The sequence below is a fragment of the Aphelocoma coerulescens genome, chromosome 2 (assembly GCF_041296385.1).
Source record: "Aphelocoma coerulescens isolate FSJ_1873_10779 chromosome 2, UR_Acoe_1.0, whole genome shotgun sequence".
In the NCBI taxonomy this organism is placed as follows: Eukaryota; Metazoa; Chordata; class Aves; order Passeriformes; family Corvidae; genus Aphelocoma; species Aphelocoma coerulescens.
The window spans coordinates 130,395,058-130,417,418 of NC_091015.1; the positions used below are offsets into that span (position 1 = coordinate 130,395,058).

The 22,361-nt window shown below is 40.5% G+C and overlaps 1 protein-coding gene across 8 annotated transcripts in view; it reads left to right on the top strand.

Moving 5' to 3' along the window:
- The window catches only part of CHD7 (chromodomain helicase DNA binding protein 7), a 131,912-nt gene that overhangs the window by 36,393 nt on the left and 73,158 nt on the right, over nucleotides 1-22,361 (top strand). For 7 of the 8 annotated variants that reach the window (XM_069004815.1, XM_069004814.1, XM_069004821.1 and 4 more), the window contains exon 2: nucleotides 5,149-7,009. In XM_069004815.1, coding sequence (XP_068860916.1) covers nucleotides 5,324-7,009 — 1,686 coding nt within the window. In that variant the 5' untranslated portion in view covers nucleotides 5,149-5,323. Of the gene's footprint in view, nucleotides 1-1,491; nucleotides 1,509-5,148; nucleotides 7,010-22,361 lie in introns of those variants that run through there. The other variant, XM_069004818.1, reaches the window with a different exon arrangement.

Genomic DNA, 22,361 nt, shown 5'->3' on the forward strand with positions numbered 1-22,361 from the left:
ACCAAGATAAATGTGAAACTAAACTTTTCAGAAAAGCTTAAAGCATATTTGCTGATGCTTCCTACTAAGGCAGTATATTCCTGAAGTGCATCAGGTCATTCTTTTCATCTTTGCAAGTCCTGTCTCCCTTTCCCGGGATGAGGGGGAACAAGATTCCTGCCATCCTTTGATGTCTGAACTATACGGACTTAATTTTTAACACAGCTGTGCTGTGTGAAGTGTATAGTAGGAAAGCATTCTAAGTGAACTAAAAAAAAAAAAAGGTCTTCAGGCATTCAGGAAACCAAGTCTCTTTGGAAGCTGCAGTCAGAAATGGTGTTGCAATCACTTAACAGGTCTGGTCTTATATTTTGGCTAATCTATATGCAGGAGGAACGTACCATGAGTCTTGTCTGTGACAGCAATGAAAGTAAGCATTAAGCACGTAGGAGACAAGGCATGCTTCCCACGGACACGGTCAGGCACTTGCATAACTGTCCTGGCATCAGCAGTGCTGTGTGCTCAGTAGGTGAATGAGGTGAAATGTAGAAGCCTCACCAGCCATCTTGCCCAATTTGAATGTCTTGTCCTGACTTTTTCTATGTTGTCATGGTGTTACATGTGTTTATGAAGTTTTTGGTGAATATTTTCCTTCAGCTTTGTGAGTAAAATAAGAATGTGACTTTCATTGCTGTCGTTTATGTCATGTCCTTCCATGTGGCAAATGCTTAAATTACTACCCCTAACAGCCAGCAGGAGCTTAGCAGTTTTGAAAAGCAGTTTTAATGTGCAACGTTTAAATGCAGATTTAGTAGCCTGATGTTTAATCCTACATTTTGAGGCTCTGGTCTCAAAATGACCTTTGGCATGGTGTTGTTTTTTAGCACGAGAGGTCTTTTTAGCCTAGTTCTTCAAAACAGCATGGTATTTGTGGTGTTTATTGCATTGTATGTAAGGGCATACTTCCATTATGTGAGTAGCTGGTTTGTTTGTGTCTGTCAAGTACTTCAGAGTTTTGTCAGAGGTATCAACTAATAGCTGTAAAAATATAACTCTACATGACACATGTCATTTCAAGCTTGGAGCAGTCAGTATTAGTTGCCTTCTCACCTTCTGTTTATTCAGTTTACTTGCTGCACAGCCAAATGCTGCTGTATTTCTTCTATAGAAGGGTTGATAGCTGAATCGAGGAACCTGTTGATTTACAAAATGTTCTTCTGAACGGCAGAATGTGAGGATGGTGTGGAGGGCAGGGGCATCTATGTGCTGCCCTTGCTGCTTCCTGGTCTTGACTGCCTGGATCTGCTGCTTTGGGAGCAAAACTAATGAAGTTCAGGTTTTTAGTGTTTGCAGCCCTAGATAAGTTATGTGTATGCAGCAGCCAGTTTAGTTCAACTCATAAAAGTGGGAAGCTGCTGAAGACTACTGAGTGCAGGCAGCTTTGGAATATTAAGCTGGGCAATGGTTAACTACTACTTAAATTTGAGATCTAGCTGTTTAAGACTGGAATGTTGCAAACTGGAGTAAATGTAAGCTTTGTCTATTGAAACAACAGGGTTGTTAAGCAATTGACTGTGTCCTGGTGGTTGGGATCACACCACTGCTTTGAACAGAAACAGGCTGTCTAGGCAGCCTTAACGAAATATATTCATTGACTCTTTAGGTCAGTCTTCTTGGTGCAATCTTTCATGTTCAGGAACAGAAAAGTGATAGAATTTTATAGCAGAACCTGTATAGTTTAAGATGGCAATAAAAAAAATTCACTGTCTTTTCATACATTCATACTTTTTTACAGCTATCCACCTTTCTAAGGGTTCAGATACTCTTCCCTTTGTACCCAAGAAACGGTCACTGCTTCTGTGTATGTTGGTTTTAAGTTGCAGGAATGTAGAGAAGATGCACCATGCCTTATTTTTAAACTATTTGATTTAAAAAAGGACTGTAAGCTGAGTTTATCATGGTTAATATTGCTGTTAGTATGTTTGCATTCATGGGGAAGTGGACAGTGGTGCTGAATGAGTATTTTAACTAGAATTATTGCTTGATGCAGGTTCCACTTTTATTTGTGTGTTGGCTTTCTTTGGTTTTGAAAGAAGCAGACATGGTTGCAACTTAAGGCTGTGACTCTTGTGACTTGCTTAACTATCTAGAAGACGTCTGCCCTGTTAGAGTAGAAGGTTGAGAGGTTATTAGGTAATTCCAGTATTGACTGTTTCCTTATCAAAACATTGGTTAATTTATTTTGATCAGGCTGTAGCTGCTACTGTCTTTCAAGCTTCAACAGCTGCTGTTAGTCATATATCACATCAGAGGTGTGACTTTTATTGGGGAAAGTAGAATAAGGTTTGGCGAGAGCACAACTGACTGTAAAGGGCTGTGGTCATTAAATTTGAGGCTAGACTTAAATCTGAATAAATACTCCTAAAATTTGAGGCATCTTCTTAACCATGATCTTACACTGTGTTTCAAACGTAGTAACTCTGGCATCCAGAGCTCATACATGAAGTTGATTCATGCCTCAGATAAAAATGCAGATCTAAAATCATGTAATGGCAAACACCGTTTTCGCTCCTAATTTAGATGATGGATTTGTTTGTTTACAGCTGCATCATAAACTTAAAGGTTACTTTTCTTTTGAAAGAGTGTGTGCTCAGGCAGCCAGGCGAGTCCTAGGTTCCCTAGCACATCTCCTGCATTGTAAGGGACAGTACTTAGCCCAAACCTGCAAATTGGGATGGTGTGAGCTAAACAGAAATGACGTGTGTTTAGTAAAACAAAACCCTTACCCTGTTTTAATTTGGTTTTCTGGGTGTAGTAGTAGATCCTGTGAGTCGATGTTGACTGTTATCAGTGGCTGACTGGCCTGAGTTTTATTGGAAGCTTGTCAGCTGAAAAACAGTAAACAAAACAGATTCAAATGCATGTTTGTAGCATTGTTTCTGGAGATGCTCTGTTAACTTGTTGTAAAGTTTCCTTAGTGCTTCAGATGAGTAGAGCCTGCTTGTCTTAAAAAATGGTTCTTTTAGCAGGCATGATTTATGTAATAAAATGAGTGGAAATTCTTGCATGTTCATAATTGTGCGGTTGTTTCTAGCTGATGGGTGAGATCCTCTACTCGGCTTCAGTTTGATATTGCCCAGATAACATCAGAGGCTGGGGGGTAACAGTATCTGTGTGCTCTGCTTTTTAGTATTTCCAGGCAAAGAGACTGTTCTGTTGGGTGGAGACTCTCAGTGCACACCGATGTCCAGCTTTAACAGCTCCCTGTGGCAGTGTGCATCAGTAGTCACAGTGCCAGAAGTCCTTGAGCAATCGGGGATCTTCACCGAGACTGCGGTCTGCTCTGGAGCAGTCTAATAGCAAAAGCTTCTTTTGGTGGAGGAGGTTTCTTCTCACCTTGTTGAAACTTCCTTATGGTGTGCTCTAATAAAGTGAATGAGGTGGTAAATATTACAGATGGCTTCTGCCTAATAATGGAAATGAAATAAAACCAAATAGATATTAGAGATATGAAGATGGCTCATAGGAGTTTACCTCCAAGTGATTTAGGAAGTGTTAATATCCCAGCCAAGCACTAAAGAGATTTAAGAGTGTGGTTTTAAAGGTGACATTCAAATGCTATTTTAAGAGGAGTGATAAATGCTTGTGCCTTTCCTCTTGCCCTCTGCTTCACGATATAGAAGGTCCTCTTGACAGTGGCTACAAGAAGGGTAATAAATGTGCTGGTATTTTCTCCCTAAAACTTGTCTGGGACAAATCACCTTCAGTCAAACAGTCTGGCCTGGCATTTTGCGTCCAACGTGACTGAAAGCATCCCTTCTCCACAACAGAATGCAAGATGTGGAAGCATAAACTTGTAAATCTTTACTTTGGTTGCTGATTAAGGGCAAGTTGGTATCTGCAAGTACAGTTGCCACTAAATTACAACCAAGATACAAAAATAGTTTTACTTGCTAAGTGTATGGGCTCCCTTGACTATTGTCTTAAAGTTTATTTTGCATAGTGTTTAAAATTCTGGTTTTAAGAAGAAAAGACAGCAGTAGACTAGCTTTGTTCATAAAAAGCGGATCCAAACAAATCTTTGAAGTTCTTGTGGGCAGAGGATGTGGGACACGTTTTGGAATAGACCAATCTTCCCTGTGGAAAACCTGAATGAGAACTTTTCTGAATCTGCTCTGTTACTGTGTTGTTGCTTTTTGCTTTTTATTTCTGAAGTCCAAATGTGTACCTGGTTAGGTTAGGTTTTTGTTAAGTTCTTTTGCCATTACTAATTCTCTTGAGTGAGTATTCAAGGTGACAGTTCTGGAGAGAACACAACTTCAGTGTGATCTTCAAAAGTGCTGTAGTTGCAGTAGTAGCATGATTACCTGAAGATGAGTAATGATCTCCAATGATACTGTTCCCTGTTACCATCGTAAAGGAAATTAGGATAAGGATTGAGAAATCTACCCTATCATGGGATGAAGCTTTTGAATTTAATTTTCTTACACAAATTGAGGACATAGTTTTGCTGAAATGGGAAGAAGCATTATGTCTTTCAGTTTACAAATTCATTAAATTAAGATAAACTGTGTGTGTTTAAAAAAAAAAAAAAAAAAAGAAATTCCTTCCTAAAGGCTAAGTCTTGGAGTTTGGTCTGTTTTTAGTGGGTCGTCTCTGTATGCATTTGAAAAATCTGTTGTGCGTATAACTAACTTTAGTTCATCATCGGACCTGGTGCTTCTGCTTGCTCATCTGATTACGCAGCTCAAGGGAATAAGGTTAAGGACATGCTGTTAGTAACTAGAGCGTTTTCAGGGCTTTAGTTCAGCAGATGGGCTGCTCAGCTATATTCATACATCTGCCTACCTGCTGTGGCAGCTGCTGCTGCTGCGTGTTGTGTTCTTTTGTTCTGTTCCACTCAAGAAAGGAGCACTAGGAAGTGTAGTGAATGGATTAATTTAAGGTTAAAGCTAGTGTTTTGCTTGCTTCCTAACTCTCTATCATAATAAAGCTTTGGATAAAGCTAATGAATCCTTCGTAATGTGAAATAGATTTTTAAGATGTATTTCAGGGGGCTGAAATTAGCTAGTGTCTAAAAAAGAGTCAAGTATGTTTTCTTTATGTTGCCTGATGTTATTTATTTCAATATCTTCTTCTCTTTTCTCCCCCTTCCCCTGCTTTTTCTAGGAGCAGTAACCAGACTTTGCCTGACACTGCGTGGTCCAAAAGAATTAAGGAAATATGGAATGACATGAAGGAGATTAGTTGAGGATTAAAGGCTTTGAGGACAAAACACCTCACCGAGGTGAAGCACAGACTAACGTTCTGGTTGTAGCTCCAAGGAGCTGGGTGCTGAGAAAAGATGGCAGATCCAGGAATGATGAGTCTGTTTGGAGAAGATGGGAATATTTTCAGTGAAGGGTTGGAAGGTCTTGGAGAATGTGGATATCCTGAAAATACAGTGAATCCTATGGGTCAGCAAATGCCCATGGATCAAGGATTTCCCGCTTTACAGTCATCTCTTCATCATCCCCCTGCAAATCAAAATCAAGCCAAGTTGACCCATTTTGATCACTATAATCAATATGAACAGCAGAAAATGCACCTGATGGATCAGCCGAACAGGATGATAAGCAATGCCCCTGGGAATGGTATAGCGTCTCCTCATTCGCAGTATCACAACCCTCCAGTTCCTCAGGTTCCTCACAGCAGCGGTGCTGGTGGTCAGATGGGAGTCTATCCCGGCATGCAGAATGAAAGACACGGGCAACCTTTTGTAGACAGTGGCTCCATGTGGGGACCACGGGCAGTTCAAGTGCCAGACCAGATAAGAGCACCATACCAGCAGCAACAGCAGCAACAGCAGCCGCAACCGACACAGCCGCCACAGGCACCCTCCGGACCCCCTGGGCAGGGCCATCCTCAGCACATGCAGCAGATGGGAAACTACATGGCTCGTGGTGATTTTTCAATGCAGCAGCATGGTCAGCCGCAGCAGCAGAGGATGAACCAGTTTTCTCAAGGCCAAGAAGGCCTCAATCAGGGAAACCCTTTCATTGCCACCTCAGGACCTGGCCACTTGTCTCATGTGCCCCAGCAGAATCCCAGTATGGCACCTTCTTTGCGACACTCAGTCCAGCAATTTCACCACCATCCCCCCGCTGCTCTCCATGGGGAATCAGTAGCCCACAGTCCCAGATTCTCCCCTAATCCTCCCCAGCAGGGTGCTGTTAGGCCGCAAACACTTAATTTTAGTTCTCGGAGCCAGACGGTACCCTCACCTACTATAAACAACTCAGGGCAGTATTCTCGATATCCTTACAGTAACCTTAATCAGGGATTAGTTAATAATACAGGGATGAATCAGAATTTAGGCCTTACAAATAACACTCCAATGAATCAATCTGTACCAAGATACCCAAATGCTGTCGGATTTCCATCAAACAGTGGTCAAGGACTAATGCACCAGCAGCCCATCCACCCTAGTGGCTCTCTTAACCAAATGAACACGCAAACTATGCACCCTTCACAGCCTCAGGGAACTTATGCCTCTCCACCTCCCATGTCACCTATGAAAGCAATGAGTAATCCAGCAGGTACACCTCCTCCACAGGTTAGACCTGGTAGTGCTGGAATACCAATGGAAGTTGGCAGTTACCCAAATATACCCCATCCTCAGCCGTCACACCAGCCCCCTGGTGCCATGGGAATTGGACAAAGGAATATGGGCCCCAGAAACATACAACAGAATCGTCCATTTATGGGTATGTCTTCAACACCACGGGAGATGGGTGGGCACATGAGACCAAATGGTTGTCCAGGTGTTGGCCTTGCAGATCCACAAGCAATACAAGAGCGACTAATATCTGGCCAGCAGCTTCCTAGTCAACAGCAGTCTTTTCAACAGCAAATGCCAACCTGTCCTCCCATGCAGCCTCATCCAGGGATACATCATCAGTCTTCACCACCCCCACATCCTCATCATCAGCCTTGGGCACAGCTTCACCAGTCACCACAAAACACACCACAAAAAGTGCCTGTCCTTCAGGTAAGCTACTTCCAATTAGTAGAAAATGTTTTAAATTACTGTAAATGCCTTTCAGGATCCACAAGAACTATGGTTTCAAAATAGTTGCTTCTGCCTAACTCCCTTGTTTGTTATTGGTTATGTGGGTTTTTTGGTGTACAGAGGCTGAAGGTAAAATGAGGTTCAGGTATCTATCTTTCTAATGTCCTTACAGTAATATTTACAGGATAATGTTATGGATAGACCAAAATGTGATACAACAGGACAAGCTGAATACCTACTATTTTTTTCATGTTGGTTCCTTTGGGGAGAAAATGGAAAACACCTGGGAGAATTGTCATTTAAACTATTAAATTTTTGTATTTGCAACTTGGAGAAAGAAGTGTGTGCTATAATGTGTTTGTTTTGGCCAAACCAAGGTCTTTTTTTTTTAAGTCCTAAGGGAATGTTCTGTGGTTTTAAATTAAAGCTGAAATTCTTATATGTGAAAAAAAATTTCTGGTGTGAACTTCTTTAGCACTAAGTAATGCAACTGAAAAGCTATGGGGAAACAGTTTATGGAAGGAGAAGACAGCAATGTGAATCAGTCTGAAATGAAATCTTCTGAGCCTTAAATGAAATGTTAGGTAGAATTGAAGTTTTATTTTAATGAGGCTCTGATCTGCCAGGTTTTGGTGGCCATGTATTGATTCCACATCATTTTTCAATCAAAAGCTAAAAATGGTAAAACTTAGCTTAACAGGTTTGGCTACCTGCTAGTGTGTTAAGCTTCAGCTGAAGAAGTGCTTTTTGGAATCTCCACATTTGCCATTGTTTGCCTTTGACTCGGTCAGTCAGAATTCAAGAGCTTTTGGTACCAGATGAATTAGTGGTCAAGATATCAAAGGTTTACTAATTTTATTTTTTTTCCAATCAGTCAGTAATTAATTCCAAGTGGGTCTGCCCATAAATATTTGGAGACAATTGTTGGAATGCAGTCGTAATGATATGATGCTACAATACACTCAGTAAATCATAAAAACAGCTGTCCTAGGCAGTGTCCCAGGCCTGTGCGCAAAGCAGCTGCTCCGCAGTCCCCTCCACTGCTGCCTGCCGGCTGCTCCCGTTCGCTGCTCCGCACAGCGTGAGCTGGCTCTGGGAATCACATGTATGCGCTGCGGAGAGGCAGCTGACAAGGAGTGGTAGATGGAGCAGCTCAGCAGCTGGGACAGGCTTCCACATTCCCCGTGGAAGAGAGGAGGAGGGGAGGAGCCCTGCGAGGGAGATCAGGGACTAAGCTGGGCAAGGGGAAAAGTGCGCTCTCTTTCTCTGAGGGAGGAGGAAGCTCTCTTGAAGATGCACAAAGTATATCTTCAAGACCATCTTTTTCTTCCCTCCCTACCTCAAAGCTGGTTTGAAACTTTAGATGCCTGTGTTGGCCCTTCCTCTCTCTGCATCTCCATACACAGACTTTGTTTGGAGAACCTGAATTACAGTTCTTGTGTGCACGTGGAGTTGTGTGTTCCTGTCTGAGAGAGCAGCTCTTTGCCAATGCCTCCTGTTCCCAAGTGTGTGGGTAAGCAGGATGAAAAAGCAGAGAACTCAAGACTATAGGAAAAAATGAAGAGAATGAGCAGGTGTTTGGGAAGGGGGTAATGACAGCACAGAGAAATCAGTACAGAAAGGGTAGGAATGAGAAAAGGAAGTACAGAAGCTGTAGAACTGAAGCATCTAGCAAAAAAACTTGAAAGAAAATTGTATAAATGGTAATGTAAGACTTCTAAGACAGTAAAGGAACAAAAACCAGTGTCACTGGAATTTTTCATAACCAATGATGGTGGGGATGTGGGAGGAAATACTTGAGGTGGACTGCACCCTAAAGCGGCGGTGTTCCTCACCAGCATTAATTTCTTCTTTTCATCTGACCATCCAGTAAGCCTATTTTTGGCATCAGAAGGTGGTTTGGAAGAAGAAAGTTTACTTGTAAAATGTACAAGCTTGTTAAATGTTCTTGGGACATTTGATTCCCTTTAATCAGTGAAGAGGTTAAACACAGACAACTCAACCCTTAAATGAGCTATGCAACCTATTACAGACTGCTGAACTGCAGATGAATAGCTAGAAGAAAGGTAAGTGCTCAAACTAAATAATTAGAGGAAAACCACATGATAACTCCAGTTATTTGATTAAAATCAGTAATTCAGACAGTTGTAGCAAGCCAAGTATCTTCTCTGTTAGCTTACTTTTGTTAAGTTACTATCTGGAAAAGGTTACTGTTAACGTACCTTCCCATTAAGTAATTAGTTTGAGCCCTGCCTGTAGTAATGAAACACTTTAACAGGCAGGCGTTTCCCCCTTGAAAACTGTTTGGATGAAATGAATATTGTTCAAATCAACGAAAACTTAACCCCTCCCCACCCCCTGGGGAAAAATGCAGATGTGCGAAACCCCTGCTCTTAAGCCTGAATACAGAGTTGGTAGGTCTCCTGTGTCGTGGTTTTCCTTTCATGTCAGTAGGCAGAAAACTGTTTGCTGAAGAGCAGTTATTTAAATGACTGGTTTGTTTTTATTTGTATAAAATGAATCAACAAAATTAATATAGTCAGTGAAAATGGAAATCACTATGTACTTTAAAATCAACAGAAGTCTTCTTAGTAACTATTTTTCAGTGATTTGAGGCTAGCCTTATCATGGGAAGGCTGTAATACTTGTGGTTAACCAAATTACTGTTTTGTTTTTAGGTATGTTGGAAGGAAAGTGAAGTTCTTTTGCTTTTAAGTTGAAAGAAATTTCTGTGTTGATTCCAAGGCTTGTTGTTTCTTTTTTTCTGTGCAAAACTGCAAATTATTTTGGCTGTGAGAGGAAGGTGGTGATTGACAATTCATCTGGTTTTGATTAATAGCTGAAAACTAGGCATGGTTATTAGGACCACATTAGCAGTGAGTTGCTGGCTTCAGCAGAGTTTGATAGATCCATAAGAACCACTGCAACGTTGGGATGTTCAGTCAGTGTGCTTGGTTTGTCCGGCCCTCCTTTGAAGCACTCTTCACCGAAGGTTTTCAGAAGAGCTCGGTGGCCATGGGGTGGGAAGGCTGGCTCTGCTGTGGCAGAGCAATCCACCAAGGGGCAAAGCAGGGAGCAGGAGTAGCTTGCTTGTTTTCCTGGTGGAGGCACCTGTCTTGGGCTTGTGAGCTTGTGCTCTCCAAAATACTCACATGAGCTGGAGAAGAGTGAAATGTTAGATGGCAAAATTTCCTGCTGCTGTTAATATACCCAAAGCAGTGCCAAATGCGGATGTGGTGAAGAACATAATAAAAATGAAATAAAATAATTAGAACTATAATAGGAGAGTCAATTGCTTGGCCATTAAGTTGTGTGAGTCAAGACATGGCCTGAGGAGGTTTAGATTGGATATTAGGAAAATTTTCATCACTGAAAGGGTTATCGAGCATTGAAACAGGATGCCCAGGGAAGGTATAAAGTTGCCATCCATGAAGGTATTTAAAAGATGTATAGAAGTGGTGCCTAGGGACATGTGGACATGCTTAGGGACATGGTTTAGTGGTGGACCTGACAATGCTGGGTTTACAGTTGTATTTGGGGATCTTAAAGGCCATTTCCAACCTAAGTGATTTTATGGTTCTGTGGTACTTGGGCAATGAAATGGCAGGCAAACACCTTCTTAGGAGCATGTTAGATGGCTGTCTGAAAATATGCTATAACAGTTAAAGAAAGAAATCACTAGGAATTGTAGTGAAAGTAGTAGAGAGCAAACCAAAAATTTTTACCTGTATGCATGGTATGCTGGTGAGGTAAGTGCTGTGAAGTTCTCTGTCCCTTCCTCTGGCCTCAGAAAATACAGCAGCACTTGAAAAAAGCACAGAGGGTGATGTTTTAGTGGGGGAGAGAAAGAGAGAGATGGTGAAAGCCTCTAAAATTGTGAGTGATACAGGTGCAGGAAGGGGGTGAATGTGAAGTAAGGGTTGTTTGTCACCTGTTTTTTGTCTCCTTGAATTCTTTTTAGGTATTCAGGAAGCTGTCAAATGGTGAACTCAGAACTGCACATTAAGATGCTGATCTCTGAGATGTTGCACAGAAAAATGCATCATTATTTGATGAACATAAAGGCACCACATTTGGCTCAGCAGATCTGTGCCATGCATAAGTGACTGAGAATTTGTTACTGGTTTGCATTTACTGTGTACATGTCTGGTTCTTGTCCTCTTCCACACACTTTATCAGAGGTGATATCAGGTTAGACAGGCCTTGGGAGGCCTAATGCTGAGCAGTTGTTCTTACATACCATTATTTTCAGAGCATTTTGTTAGTGATAGAGGAAGTGTAGGAGTTTTCTTTGCCGAGAATAGGCTGTCCTGGGTGTGTTGTTACACACAACTTATTTACCCACAGCTACTGTGTGGGCTGAAGTTTCAAGTCCTGTTCATTTATCATGTTCCACAAATGGGATCTACATTATTTATAGTCAAACACAGGAGTATTTAAATGACAAACAGGTATGGTATAACCTCCATGCCTGACTAAATGGGAGAGCTCAACAATGGGCACCGACAGTGTTGAAGGATGCTGGGTTGCAGTGTCCAGGTTCTGGTGGCGAAGGAGCTCATTTTGTGTTTGTTACCGGTTCACTGCCAGGTTTATTCTGCTGGCCTTATTATCTGTGGGCATGTGACTTTGCTTTAAATCATAACTCATAGCTGTGTTTGGTATGAACACATTCTTTTGAAATTTCCTGCCCTCCCTTGCAGGGGAGGAGGCAGGGAAAAAAGTCCTGCTGAGTCACCAGCTGTATCACTCCTTTCACAGGCCCTTCCTGCAATTTCAAACCCTGTGTTGCTGCCTCAGTTTAATTTATACTTGGATATACCTGAATGGAGAGGATATTAATGAAAACTATGATCACCTGCATTGGTTTGGTGCAATATTCTAACTTGGCAGAAAGTAGAGGTTAAATCAGTTTCTGCTGGCACACTAAAATGAAGTTGTCTTTCTCCTGGGTGTTTGTTTTAATGCCTAAATGTAGTAAGAAGAGATTGACCCGTAACTGTCTTCCCATGAACGATTATCTTTCAGTGTGTTTCCTGTAAGTACATGTAGTAGCAAATGATGCCACTTTGAGTAGTTAGGATTATTCCCATAAATAATATTCATAAGCAATTTCCCACATCTCCAGAGAGAACTGCTGTCTTTTTAATCCCTCAAATGTTTAACTTTTTGACTATTTTCCTGCTGCTAAGTAGAACAAGTCTGATTTATTAAAAAAAATACAACCAACTACCTAGAAACACTATTGGGTACTTTTTGTTTTGATGCAGAGGCTATTTCACACGACTGTTAGCTGGTCTTTTGGGGTACTGTATATGCTGCATATTCAGCAAAGTCTTGTGGCTGTGTGCCCGTAGAAATTCTAGTTGCCTTTTTCAAGTATTCGCAGACCAGCAAGCTAGTGTATGATTTTTGAAGCTGCTAGACTAAATGGAATTAAGAACCCACAAATACTGATCTCTAATTAATTACAATTGTATATTATTTTTATGTGTAGATAAGCATGAGTGTGTGTGTGTATTTATATAAAATATATGTATAAAATATAGTCAAAATAAGAAGTGCATAGTAACGAAAGAGAAGAAGGGAAGAAAATCCACAGTATTCATATAAAAGTAAATGTTGATAGGAGTATTTTTTTTCTTAAAAGTTTACAGGCTTCTGCTGTATTTTGTTAAGACTCTGAAGAATCCTTGTATTTGAGCAATCTAAGCAATGTAATTAGCTATAATTTTCCAACTAAAAGAAAAGCAGACCGTAAAATCTACCTTTGGTCAGAAGTGTTGAAGTTATTTCACCCCTGTGGAGTAGAATCGTCTGTTACACAGATAACTTGATCCATCTGTGAGTGAGTTCCCATGCAGGTCTCTCAAAGGATGCAATAATTATTATGAAATACTGTGTCCAACAAAAGTTCATATTCTAAAACTCCTCAGTTACATTCCAGTCTAACAGTTAATATTAACATATCCAGAGGCTTATTTCTTCCTCACCCTTGAAAAGGCTGTGTGTGCTTTTGTAAATAAGGACTTGCAGTGATTCTTCAGTGAATAGCCCTTTGGGCCAAAGATTTGCAGTTTTGAGGTGGTTTTGCTATGAACTTTTTCATCTTTTTTACTGTTGAGGAGGCACAAGCTGCTTCAGGAATACTTCTTCCCTCAGGTGCCACGATTTAAATGTGATGAAAATAATTTGTGCCATTAAATTATCTGCTCTGAAGTTTTGGGTAAAGCCAGTTTGTAGCATTAGCATAAAAACACAAATCTGCATCAGCATAGTGATTTGTAGGTTTAAGAGTTACCCAACTTGTTCTACAGCGTGGGTATTTTGGAAGTTTCTATGATATGTTGGTGACCTTAATGTATTGTTTCCTGAAATCATTAGCATTTTCTGAAGAATCACCCAACTACAAAAATTTTTAAATTTATGCTGCTTGTTTAGTACTTCAGTATTGTGTTCTTATCTGCTGGTGATAGTCACTTCCAGTGGGACTTGACAGTCATCTTACTTTCCCATGGTCAAAAGATGTTGTCCTACTTTATATTTATTTGAACAAATTTAAATCTGTTGTTTCAGAGAAGCTTTTTTTAATGATTGAAAGCTGACAGTCTAATAAAAACCTTCATGTCTGTATCATCATCAGCCTACAGACTTACAAGGATGGAAAATCAGGGCAAATGAGAGAAAAATGCTTGATTAAAAAAAAAAATTAAAACAAATTCTTTAAATACAGTGGCAATCTTACTAAGGAACAAGTTGCAGGAAAAGTAATAATTTCCTACCTTTTTACTATGGATCCTTCTCCTAGGATTTTGTTCTGCTCTTTCTCATGGAATTTGAGGCATCCATTTATTTTAAGCTATCCTGCCCTTGCTTGTATCTTGAATGCAAGTGTCACAAACTTGCATAAGTGTTCTCTCTTTTTTTTCCTCTGTGAAGTAAACTGACACTGTGGAGTGTCAATTCCCACTATTATGGGACACCATCACTTTGAAGTGTAATTTTTAACTTTTGTCTGTAAAAGTGTTTTCTCCCTTGGTTCGGTGAGCTTTTCACTTTTGAATTTTCAGATTTCATTCTTTTAATTGTATGATGATACATGTATTTTACTGGTGATAATGTAGTCTGAATTTGGGGGGAAAAAACCCCACTTGTTTATTTTTTTTTTTAGAGATGTTATATATCTGTAAATATTTATAGACTTCTCAAGAGAGTTGTAAAGTCTGGTAGCTAAAGAGCAAGGTTTGACACCCTTGAGTGGTTAAAGCATCTATTTGTACATCTATTCTTTTTAAATATTCTCAGGTTTGCCAGTGCAGTTTAAAGATGGTGAAGATGCTTCTTGGTGGCTGGTAGAGAAGAGTAGGAAGTGTGGGCAGGAAGCAGTGATCAGGAAAGGGGCAGTGGAAGGCTGAGTTGATCTGACAGACCAGTGCTGAACAGAAGGAACAGGGAGGAAATGGCCAATGTCTGTGTTAAAATGGGGACAGAGATGTTTAGGGAGTCACTCCACCTCTCTCTCTGCTTGAATCACCTGCCTCTTGAGCCCTTGCCAGAGGCAGCCATTTAGTGCAGTGGTGCCTGTTACTGCTCTTCACACTGCTTCAGGGTGTACCTTTGTGTCACCATGCTGTGGGCAAATAGCCCACTGACAGCTTCCCAGCATAGCTGTGTGAATTCAGTAACTCACAATATCTAATCTGCTTTAAAAAAAAGTCCATGCAAATAAAGGTGGCTATGGCCTGGCATAGAGAACCTTTGCTGTTTCCTTGCATCAGCCTGCCTGATCATGTGGTGAACGGGCTTATCTGGCCAGGTCATGTTCCCGGCAGCTCTCTCTTGTGTGACCACAAGATCGCCCAAGTTGGTGGTGTAGGAGTGGGCATGGTTGCTGGTGCAGAATGGGAACTGCCTCTTCCTCTGGCAGTGTTTTCAGGCCCTCTAATACCCTTACACAACTTGTGTTTTTGTTGCACTTGCCCTCAGTAACCAGCCCTTGAGTCCTCCCTCAAATTTTGATAAATTAAAACTAAAACTTAGAAGTCTTTGGAAGTCTTGTTTTATTGAATTAGTGACAAACAGGCAACCTTCCAACTTCTACCGACTTCTCTCTTACTCCACACAAATATTAATGACGGATTTGATTTCAGGAGGGTTTTCTTTGTTAGAAAAGTGGGGCTGTTTTCCAGCTGAAGTATTTGCAACTATTTTGTTACTGGAGAGGTGAAAGAACATCCCCTTTCTACCAAAGAGCTTGGCACAATTTCATCAGGTGTGTCATGTTGAAGATGCTTCCAGTGTCAGTTTATGAATTGTCTTCTTTGAGCACTGAATGGGATTTTTTTTTCTTTTTTTCCCCCTCAGCACAGAGAATTGTTTAAAAGCATGGCAAGCTAGAAATAAAACTCAGATTAATTTTTTTAGTCATCTTTATGAGGAAACAGAACTGAGAGACAGGATGACTTAAGTGATCTGAGTGCGGGTTTGCTCTTTCCAGAGTTTTTAAATCATTCTTTTCGATTTTACTGTACTTTATACATTACCTACTTAGTTAAAATTTCCTCTGTTCCTGGCAAGGTTGGTGTAGCCAACAATAGTGTTGCCTCTGTTTATGAAGAGGAACATAGAGATGATGGCCATAAATTTTGTTATTTATTCAAAACCAAAATTCATAAAATCCCCAATTTCAGTTCTTACTTGGCTGTTACACTAAAATGTGCCATCTCCTTGCTCTCTGTCACTTCTTGTATTGCTCTTGCTTAAGAGTGCAGCTCAAGAAGACTGAGATGACCAGTCTTTACAGTTCAAAGCAGGAAATCACACTTCTTGTGTAGGAATTTGGTAGTTGTAGAGGTTAACATGAGAGTATTGCAGTTATACAAGATATGGAAGAAAAAGGTGGATTTCTCTGATTTTTTTTCACTGTTGGGCTGGGAGGAATCTTTGTTCCTTTGCTTTTGTTGTTCCTCAGTACCGAGGATCAGGGTGCAGCTCTTTCCTGTACTCCTCTTCAGTGGTTTTACTGTGTTAGCCAAGCTTAGGAGACAGCAGCTCTTGTGTTATGCTAAGCAAGCACAAATATTAAGAACTTCTGGGTTCATATTGCATGGGTTGCTGCTGTAGAAATTAAATGTTAAGAAATCACAGACTGATAGAATGACTTGGATTGGAAGGGACCTTGAAGAGGATCTAGTTCCAACCACCCCACCACAGGCAGTGATGCTGTAGTGGGTTGACCCTCGGTGGATGCCACCCACTAGATCAGGTTCCTCAGGTCCCCATCCAGCCTGGCCTTGAATGTTTCTGTGGGTGGGGCATTCACAAGTTCTCTGTGCAACCTGTTTAGTGCCTCTGTACCATCTTGAAAGAATTTCTTCTTAACATGTAATCTAAATCCTCTCTTAGTTAAAAACAATTCCCCCTTGCCCTGTCCCTATCTGCATGTGTAGGGGTGCTCTCCCTCTTTTTTTATAAGCCCGCTTTAAGTACTGAAAGTCCACAATCTTAACTAAAGTTGTGACTTCGGAATCTTGGCAGGTTTCTATGGCATACTATTAACCTTTTAATTTTGGAAAATTGCAAGTGTTCGTCTTCATGAATGCAACACTTATTCTTCAGTATGCAAACCCAAATGTACCACTGATACATTTATTACTATAACGTTGTAGGGAGTGCCAAACATTTATTTAGGCTTCAACATCCACTTTTTAAATATTTGTATTAAAATATAATTTTAATTTATATTAAAATATAAATTTCTTTATATTTTCTTAAATATAAACTCTTGTTATTTTAGTCATAGAGGAAATTTTCATATTATACAAGAGTTCTCAAAAGGAATGTATACCCACTTGCAGTAGACTTTTCTTACAACAGACTGAATTATTTAATTGGTTGAATCAGAAAAATTAGTCCATGTTAATTGTGCTAGCTAAATTGTGTTTTATTATGTCTCTGTAACTCCCACAAACAAAAGAACATGACCACAGTAGCTGAGAAGTTATTAGTTCCACAGATTTTTGGATGTCATTTTCCTGTAAGAGAAGAGAGGACTCATAACTAGCTTCATAACAAACTTCCTAATGTCTAGTAGTCAATATGAACTTGTGTTTTTTCCACTCTGCTTTTACATCTCCTTTCTCTCCAGATGGCCCTCCATCCACTTGCATTCTGGTACTTCATATCTTTTTTGGCCCTGCAAGACTCTGATAAGTGTGATAATACTGTAATTTTCCTTACATGTGAGCACTGAATGATATGAAGTCCTTAATTTTATTTTTGGAAGAAATCTTTCTGTACCAGCCAATTGTTGCTAAATATAGTGAGAGGCTTATAATACAGAGTGCATGTTTGAATTTAAAGTGACACCATACCCTAAAAAGTTGACATCACAGTTTACTTGTACAACTGTGTATGAAATAATGCAGTCATTAGAACTGGTCTAAAACTTAGGGCATTACAGTTGTTATTTGAATTTGTTTGGTAATGGGATCTTGCAGATGTCTACTGGGGCAAGCATTGTCAGAGATGGACATAGGGACACACGCCTGCAGTACTGGAATACTACTTGGTTTTAAGTGTTTCTCTCTGCAGGCCTCCTTTGAAATACTTCAGGAAAACTTGTTGAAAACCAAATAATGCTGTACCTAGGGTATTAGACTGGGATTGGAGGAATTTTTTCTGACTGACACGGTTGGTTGGTGTCAATATTGTTGGTGTTCCTGTTGGCTGTGCTTGAGGTGCTCTGCAGCAGTGGCGAGTTCCTGCAGTTCCCTGCTGCTCTGTACAGCAAAGCCCAAAAATGTAACTCAGAAACGCTTACGGCAGTTGGGGTGAGTTAAAAGTGTTGCTTTAGACACAGCTCTCCAGCTATAATGTAACATTACAATAGAACTTGAAATCTAGATCTGGTATTGCTGTAGGCATGTCTGATTTAAGATCTGCCTATAGGGATTTTTACATTTTACTATAGGTTGTGTGAAGGATGTCTGGAGCAAGGATAGTAAAGATATTTGCACTAAAGATAAGGTATTTCACAGAACAGTGTTAATCAAACAGGTTGGAGAATCTAAGTTATGAGTTACCTCAGTTTGTGCTGCTAAATGAGGTTGGCTGCTAAATGCGGTTTGTCCACAGAAAATGAAGTGTGGGATTTTTGGTGGGTTTTGTTGTTGGTTTGTTTTTGGGTTTTGGGTTTTTGGGGGGTTTTGGGGGTTTTTTTTGTTGGTTTGGTTTTGTATGTGTGTTTGGGGGCTTTTTTTGTTTGTTGTGGTTTTTTTTGTTTTGTTTTGGTTTTTTTTGGTTTTTTTTTGTTTATTTTGTTTTGTTTTGCATCCTCCCTTCCAGTTCTAATGACACCTTTTGGTTAAATTCTTAGTTTAGTTCAGTTACTAGAGGAGTTGGAAAAAGCCTACCTGTGACACGGCATAGCTAGCATATTCAAAGGCTATTTTCATTTGTTGCTGTGACTATAGAGTCTGAGAAGTACCTTGGGCTCTTTGACATAAATGGATCTTAGCAGCAAATATAACATCAATGGATTTTTAGCAAGTCTGTGATTTCAAGCCCACTTTGTCATACTGAAGTTAATAAAATACAGCAATGAAAAGGCCATATGGAGAACTGCTGTCTTCCCATCCAAAAAGAAAAATAGAGTTGATTACTGATGATCAGTTCTGGTTTTGTATCTCATGTGTATCTGTTAAGATTTCTTTAAGTTGGTGTTTCCAAACCATGGGCTGTTACACCTCTGAAGTCCCCTGCAGACTACTTTTGTGTGGCCTGGGAAAGTTGATTATAACGAGAGTAGGTTTATATAATTAGCAAAAATATGTGGGAAGTTTATAAAGAGAGTTACATGTCCACTACTAGAAGCTTGCAGATCTTGACAACAGAAACAAAAAAGAGGGAAGAGGGAAATTGACAGAACAGAATTCTGTGGTGTAATGTAAATCTCACTTCTGATGAGATCTGCTCAGGCTGGTGTCTGAAATGACAGTGGTTGCATTTCAGTGTAAAGCAAAGTGTAGGGACCTCCAGTCCCAGAAAAGCGTATTGTCACCAGTACTGCTCAGTGTCTTCATCAATGACACTGACAGGACGATCAAGTGCACCCTCTGCGAGTTGGCAACACCAGGCTGGGTGTTGAGGTTGACATGCCTGAGGCCTGGGATGGCATCCAGAGAGAGCTGGACAAGCTGGAGAAGTGGGTCTGTGTGAACCTCATGAGGTTCAGCAAGTCCAAGTGCAGGGTGCTGCTGCACTTACATCAGGGTATCAATTACAGACTAGGGGTTGAAGGGACTGAGAGCAGCCCTGCTGAGAAGGACTTGGAGGTGCTGGTGGATGAAAGACTGCACATGACCTGCCAAAATGTGCTGGCGGCGCAGAAAGCCAGTTGTATCCTGGGCTGCAAAAGCACTGTGGCCAGCAGGTCAAAGGAGGTGATTCTGTCCTGCTCTGCTCTTGTGGGACCCCACCTGGAGTGCTGCATCCAGCTCTCTGGTCCTCAGCACAGGGAAGACATAGATCTCTTGGAGTGAGTTCAGAAAAGAACATGAAGATATCGGAGGTCTGGAACTCATCTCCTGTGAGGAAAGGCTGAGAGAGTTGGGGTTGTTCAGCCTGGAGAAGAGAAGGCTCTGGAGAGATGTCATTGCAGCCCTTCAGTACCTAAGAGGGGGTTTATAAGAAAGATGGAGAAAGATGGGTACAGACCTTTTAGCAGGTCTTGTTCTGATAGGACAAGGGCTAATAATTTTAAACCGAAAGAGGACTGGTCTAGATTAGATATAAGAAAGACGTTTCTTGTGGTAAGGGTGTGAAGCAATGGAGCAGGTTTCCCAGAGAGGTGGTAGATGCCCTATTCCTGGAAATGTTCAATGGCAGGTTGGATGGGCAGCCTGATCAAGTTGAAGATGTCCCTGCATATTGCAGGGGGATTGGACAAGATTGCCTTTAACGTCTTTTCTGACCCAAGCCATTCTATTATCTCTCCAGGAGGGAGTTCTCTGTTGGCTTCTGATGGTATATCCACACCTACATGAAAATTATGGATTATATAGTGCCACCTTTTCTGGAAAGGCCATGGAAAGACCAAAGAGAACAAACACTGAAAATGTTATGTGTGTTATGTGTTATATTTGCCTTTGGCTTTGAAGGGAACTGGGCACAGCTGAGCCTTTTCTGGGGAGCTGTAGATTTTGTAGTGGGAAGTGTCAGCATGAAACCACAGTCACCCGAGTTTGACAGGTCAGTATTAGTAAGCAACCTAGAAAAAGATGGCTTTAGCCTGTGATATGTGCCCTCCATATCTGTTAACTTCTTCCATCAGATAACCTTTGTGTAACTTGAATCAGTGGGAATTTGTTGGTGGGTCACACAAACAAGGTCATTGTTTCCATTTCAAAGGGTGGAACTGTGCTGATGGTAACACGCCTGGGGTTATGGAGGTGACCACAAACCTCCTCTGTCTCCCGCCCCCACCATCCTGGGCGAGCTCCTCCACCTCTGCCTGGTGCTCTGAGGGGTGCCTGCCTCAGAAACCCTACCTTGAGAAGACTTAGCACTGCTTGTTCATCATCTCCTGCACACTTTCTTGAGTGTCAGCTTGGCTTCTCCTGTGCATTTACACGTCCTCAGAAAAAGCAAAAAAGCCTTTGAGTATTGTCTTCTGTGTTGCTTTGTCTTCTAGTAGATCTAGAATATAACCTCTGCAGCTTCAGGATGTGACCTCCTGCATTTGAAGGGCTTTTACTGACTGTCTAATTGGATAATCAAAAATTCTCATGCAGAACTATGGGGCCTGGTGCATAAAAAGCATACTAGCAGTGCACGTGAAAATGTCTACCTTACTTCAATGTTAGAAAACCACCAGTTTATTTCTTGCAACTTCCAAATACAGAATTACTTAAATCTTGATCAGCATATTTTCCTTTTAACTCAGAAATATTTTCTGTGAGTTGTAGATGCTGAAGAGGTAGATGCTTGTATTCATAAGTCAAGCAAAGAAAACATTGTGGGGAGGGAAATAAATAACCAAGAAAACTTGGGTTGTAAGTAGTTGAAATATGATCTGCAGGTTGTCTTGCTTTTTCAGTGATCAACTGTGTAAGACTTACTAGTAGGTGTAAAAGATAAGAACTCTTGGTCCTTTCTGTCTCTTTTAAGTGTCTCTACATCAGTTTGTATCAAACTTAGCCCAAAACAAAGCAGTTCTGTAAACCACTCAATTGCCTCAATGGGTGGGGATAGAAGAAGGGGTTTTAGATTATTAATTAACTGCTCTGGAGAGCCCTCAAAGCAGGCCATGGACTTCTGGGCTGAGAGCTCTGGGGTAATTTCTGTGCAAAAGGTTACTCTTTTTCTGAGAGAAGAATTTGTTCTACCTTCGTTTATCCTCATTGATTCTGGTCTCTTGTATTAGGAATGTTGTGTGTAGAAAGCTCTTGAGGAAGAACAAGTTTTCCAACACAGCATTAGAAAGAGGTGAAATTCTCTCAGGAGTCTTTTTAGTTGCAACATTCCTGTTGGCAGGTTAAGACAGAGGCCCAGCAATTGGACACCGGCTCCCTCCTGCACTAACCCACTCCTTACAAGTATATCACTAATACTTAAATGATGTAACTGCGTAAATGAACAAATGATGGATGACCAGTAATTAAATAATTGCCTACTACTTCTTTTCTCAAGTCTCTATTGTCTAGAGTACTTGAAAATAAAAATGACTTCTGCAATGTTCAGGAAAAATTGCCCAAACCAGGGAATAGAAAAGTTATTGCAAAAGAACATTGGGATTGTGGCATCCTTATTTAATAAGCAGCCCTTTCTATTTTAAACATCATTGTTGCATTTTATATGACTGTCATGATACAAAGACAATTACTTGTCAAAAAAAATTTATAAAAACAAACATTTGAAATCATAGAGGTTTTCTTTGGGGTATCTGAGTAATCACATTCCTAGCTGTGATGACTCAAGGATGTGTGTGAAATTAGATTTATAAAACAGGTAATACTTCAGGGTTTTTTCTTACTATTTTGGCCAGTGTAGTTATAAAAGCTGTTTGGGTAGCCAACCGCTTTTTTCAGGTTTGAAGATAAAACTTCTGTGACCAGGAGCTTGTTTTACCAGCCCTATTAGTCTGCTTAATAGATACTTTCTTCCCCTAGAAAATGAAACATAAATGTTTTTTCTAAGCATATTTAACTCTTTTCTAAACTACTGTGTTCTGTGTTTGTCATATTCCAAATTGCATTTGTTAAAATGCATTTATTTTTTAATGTAAACAAGATTTTGTTGTTGATTTTTACTCTTCCCAGTCATTAGAAGC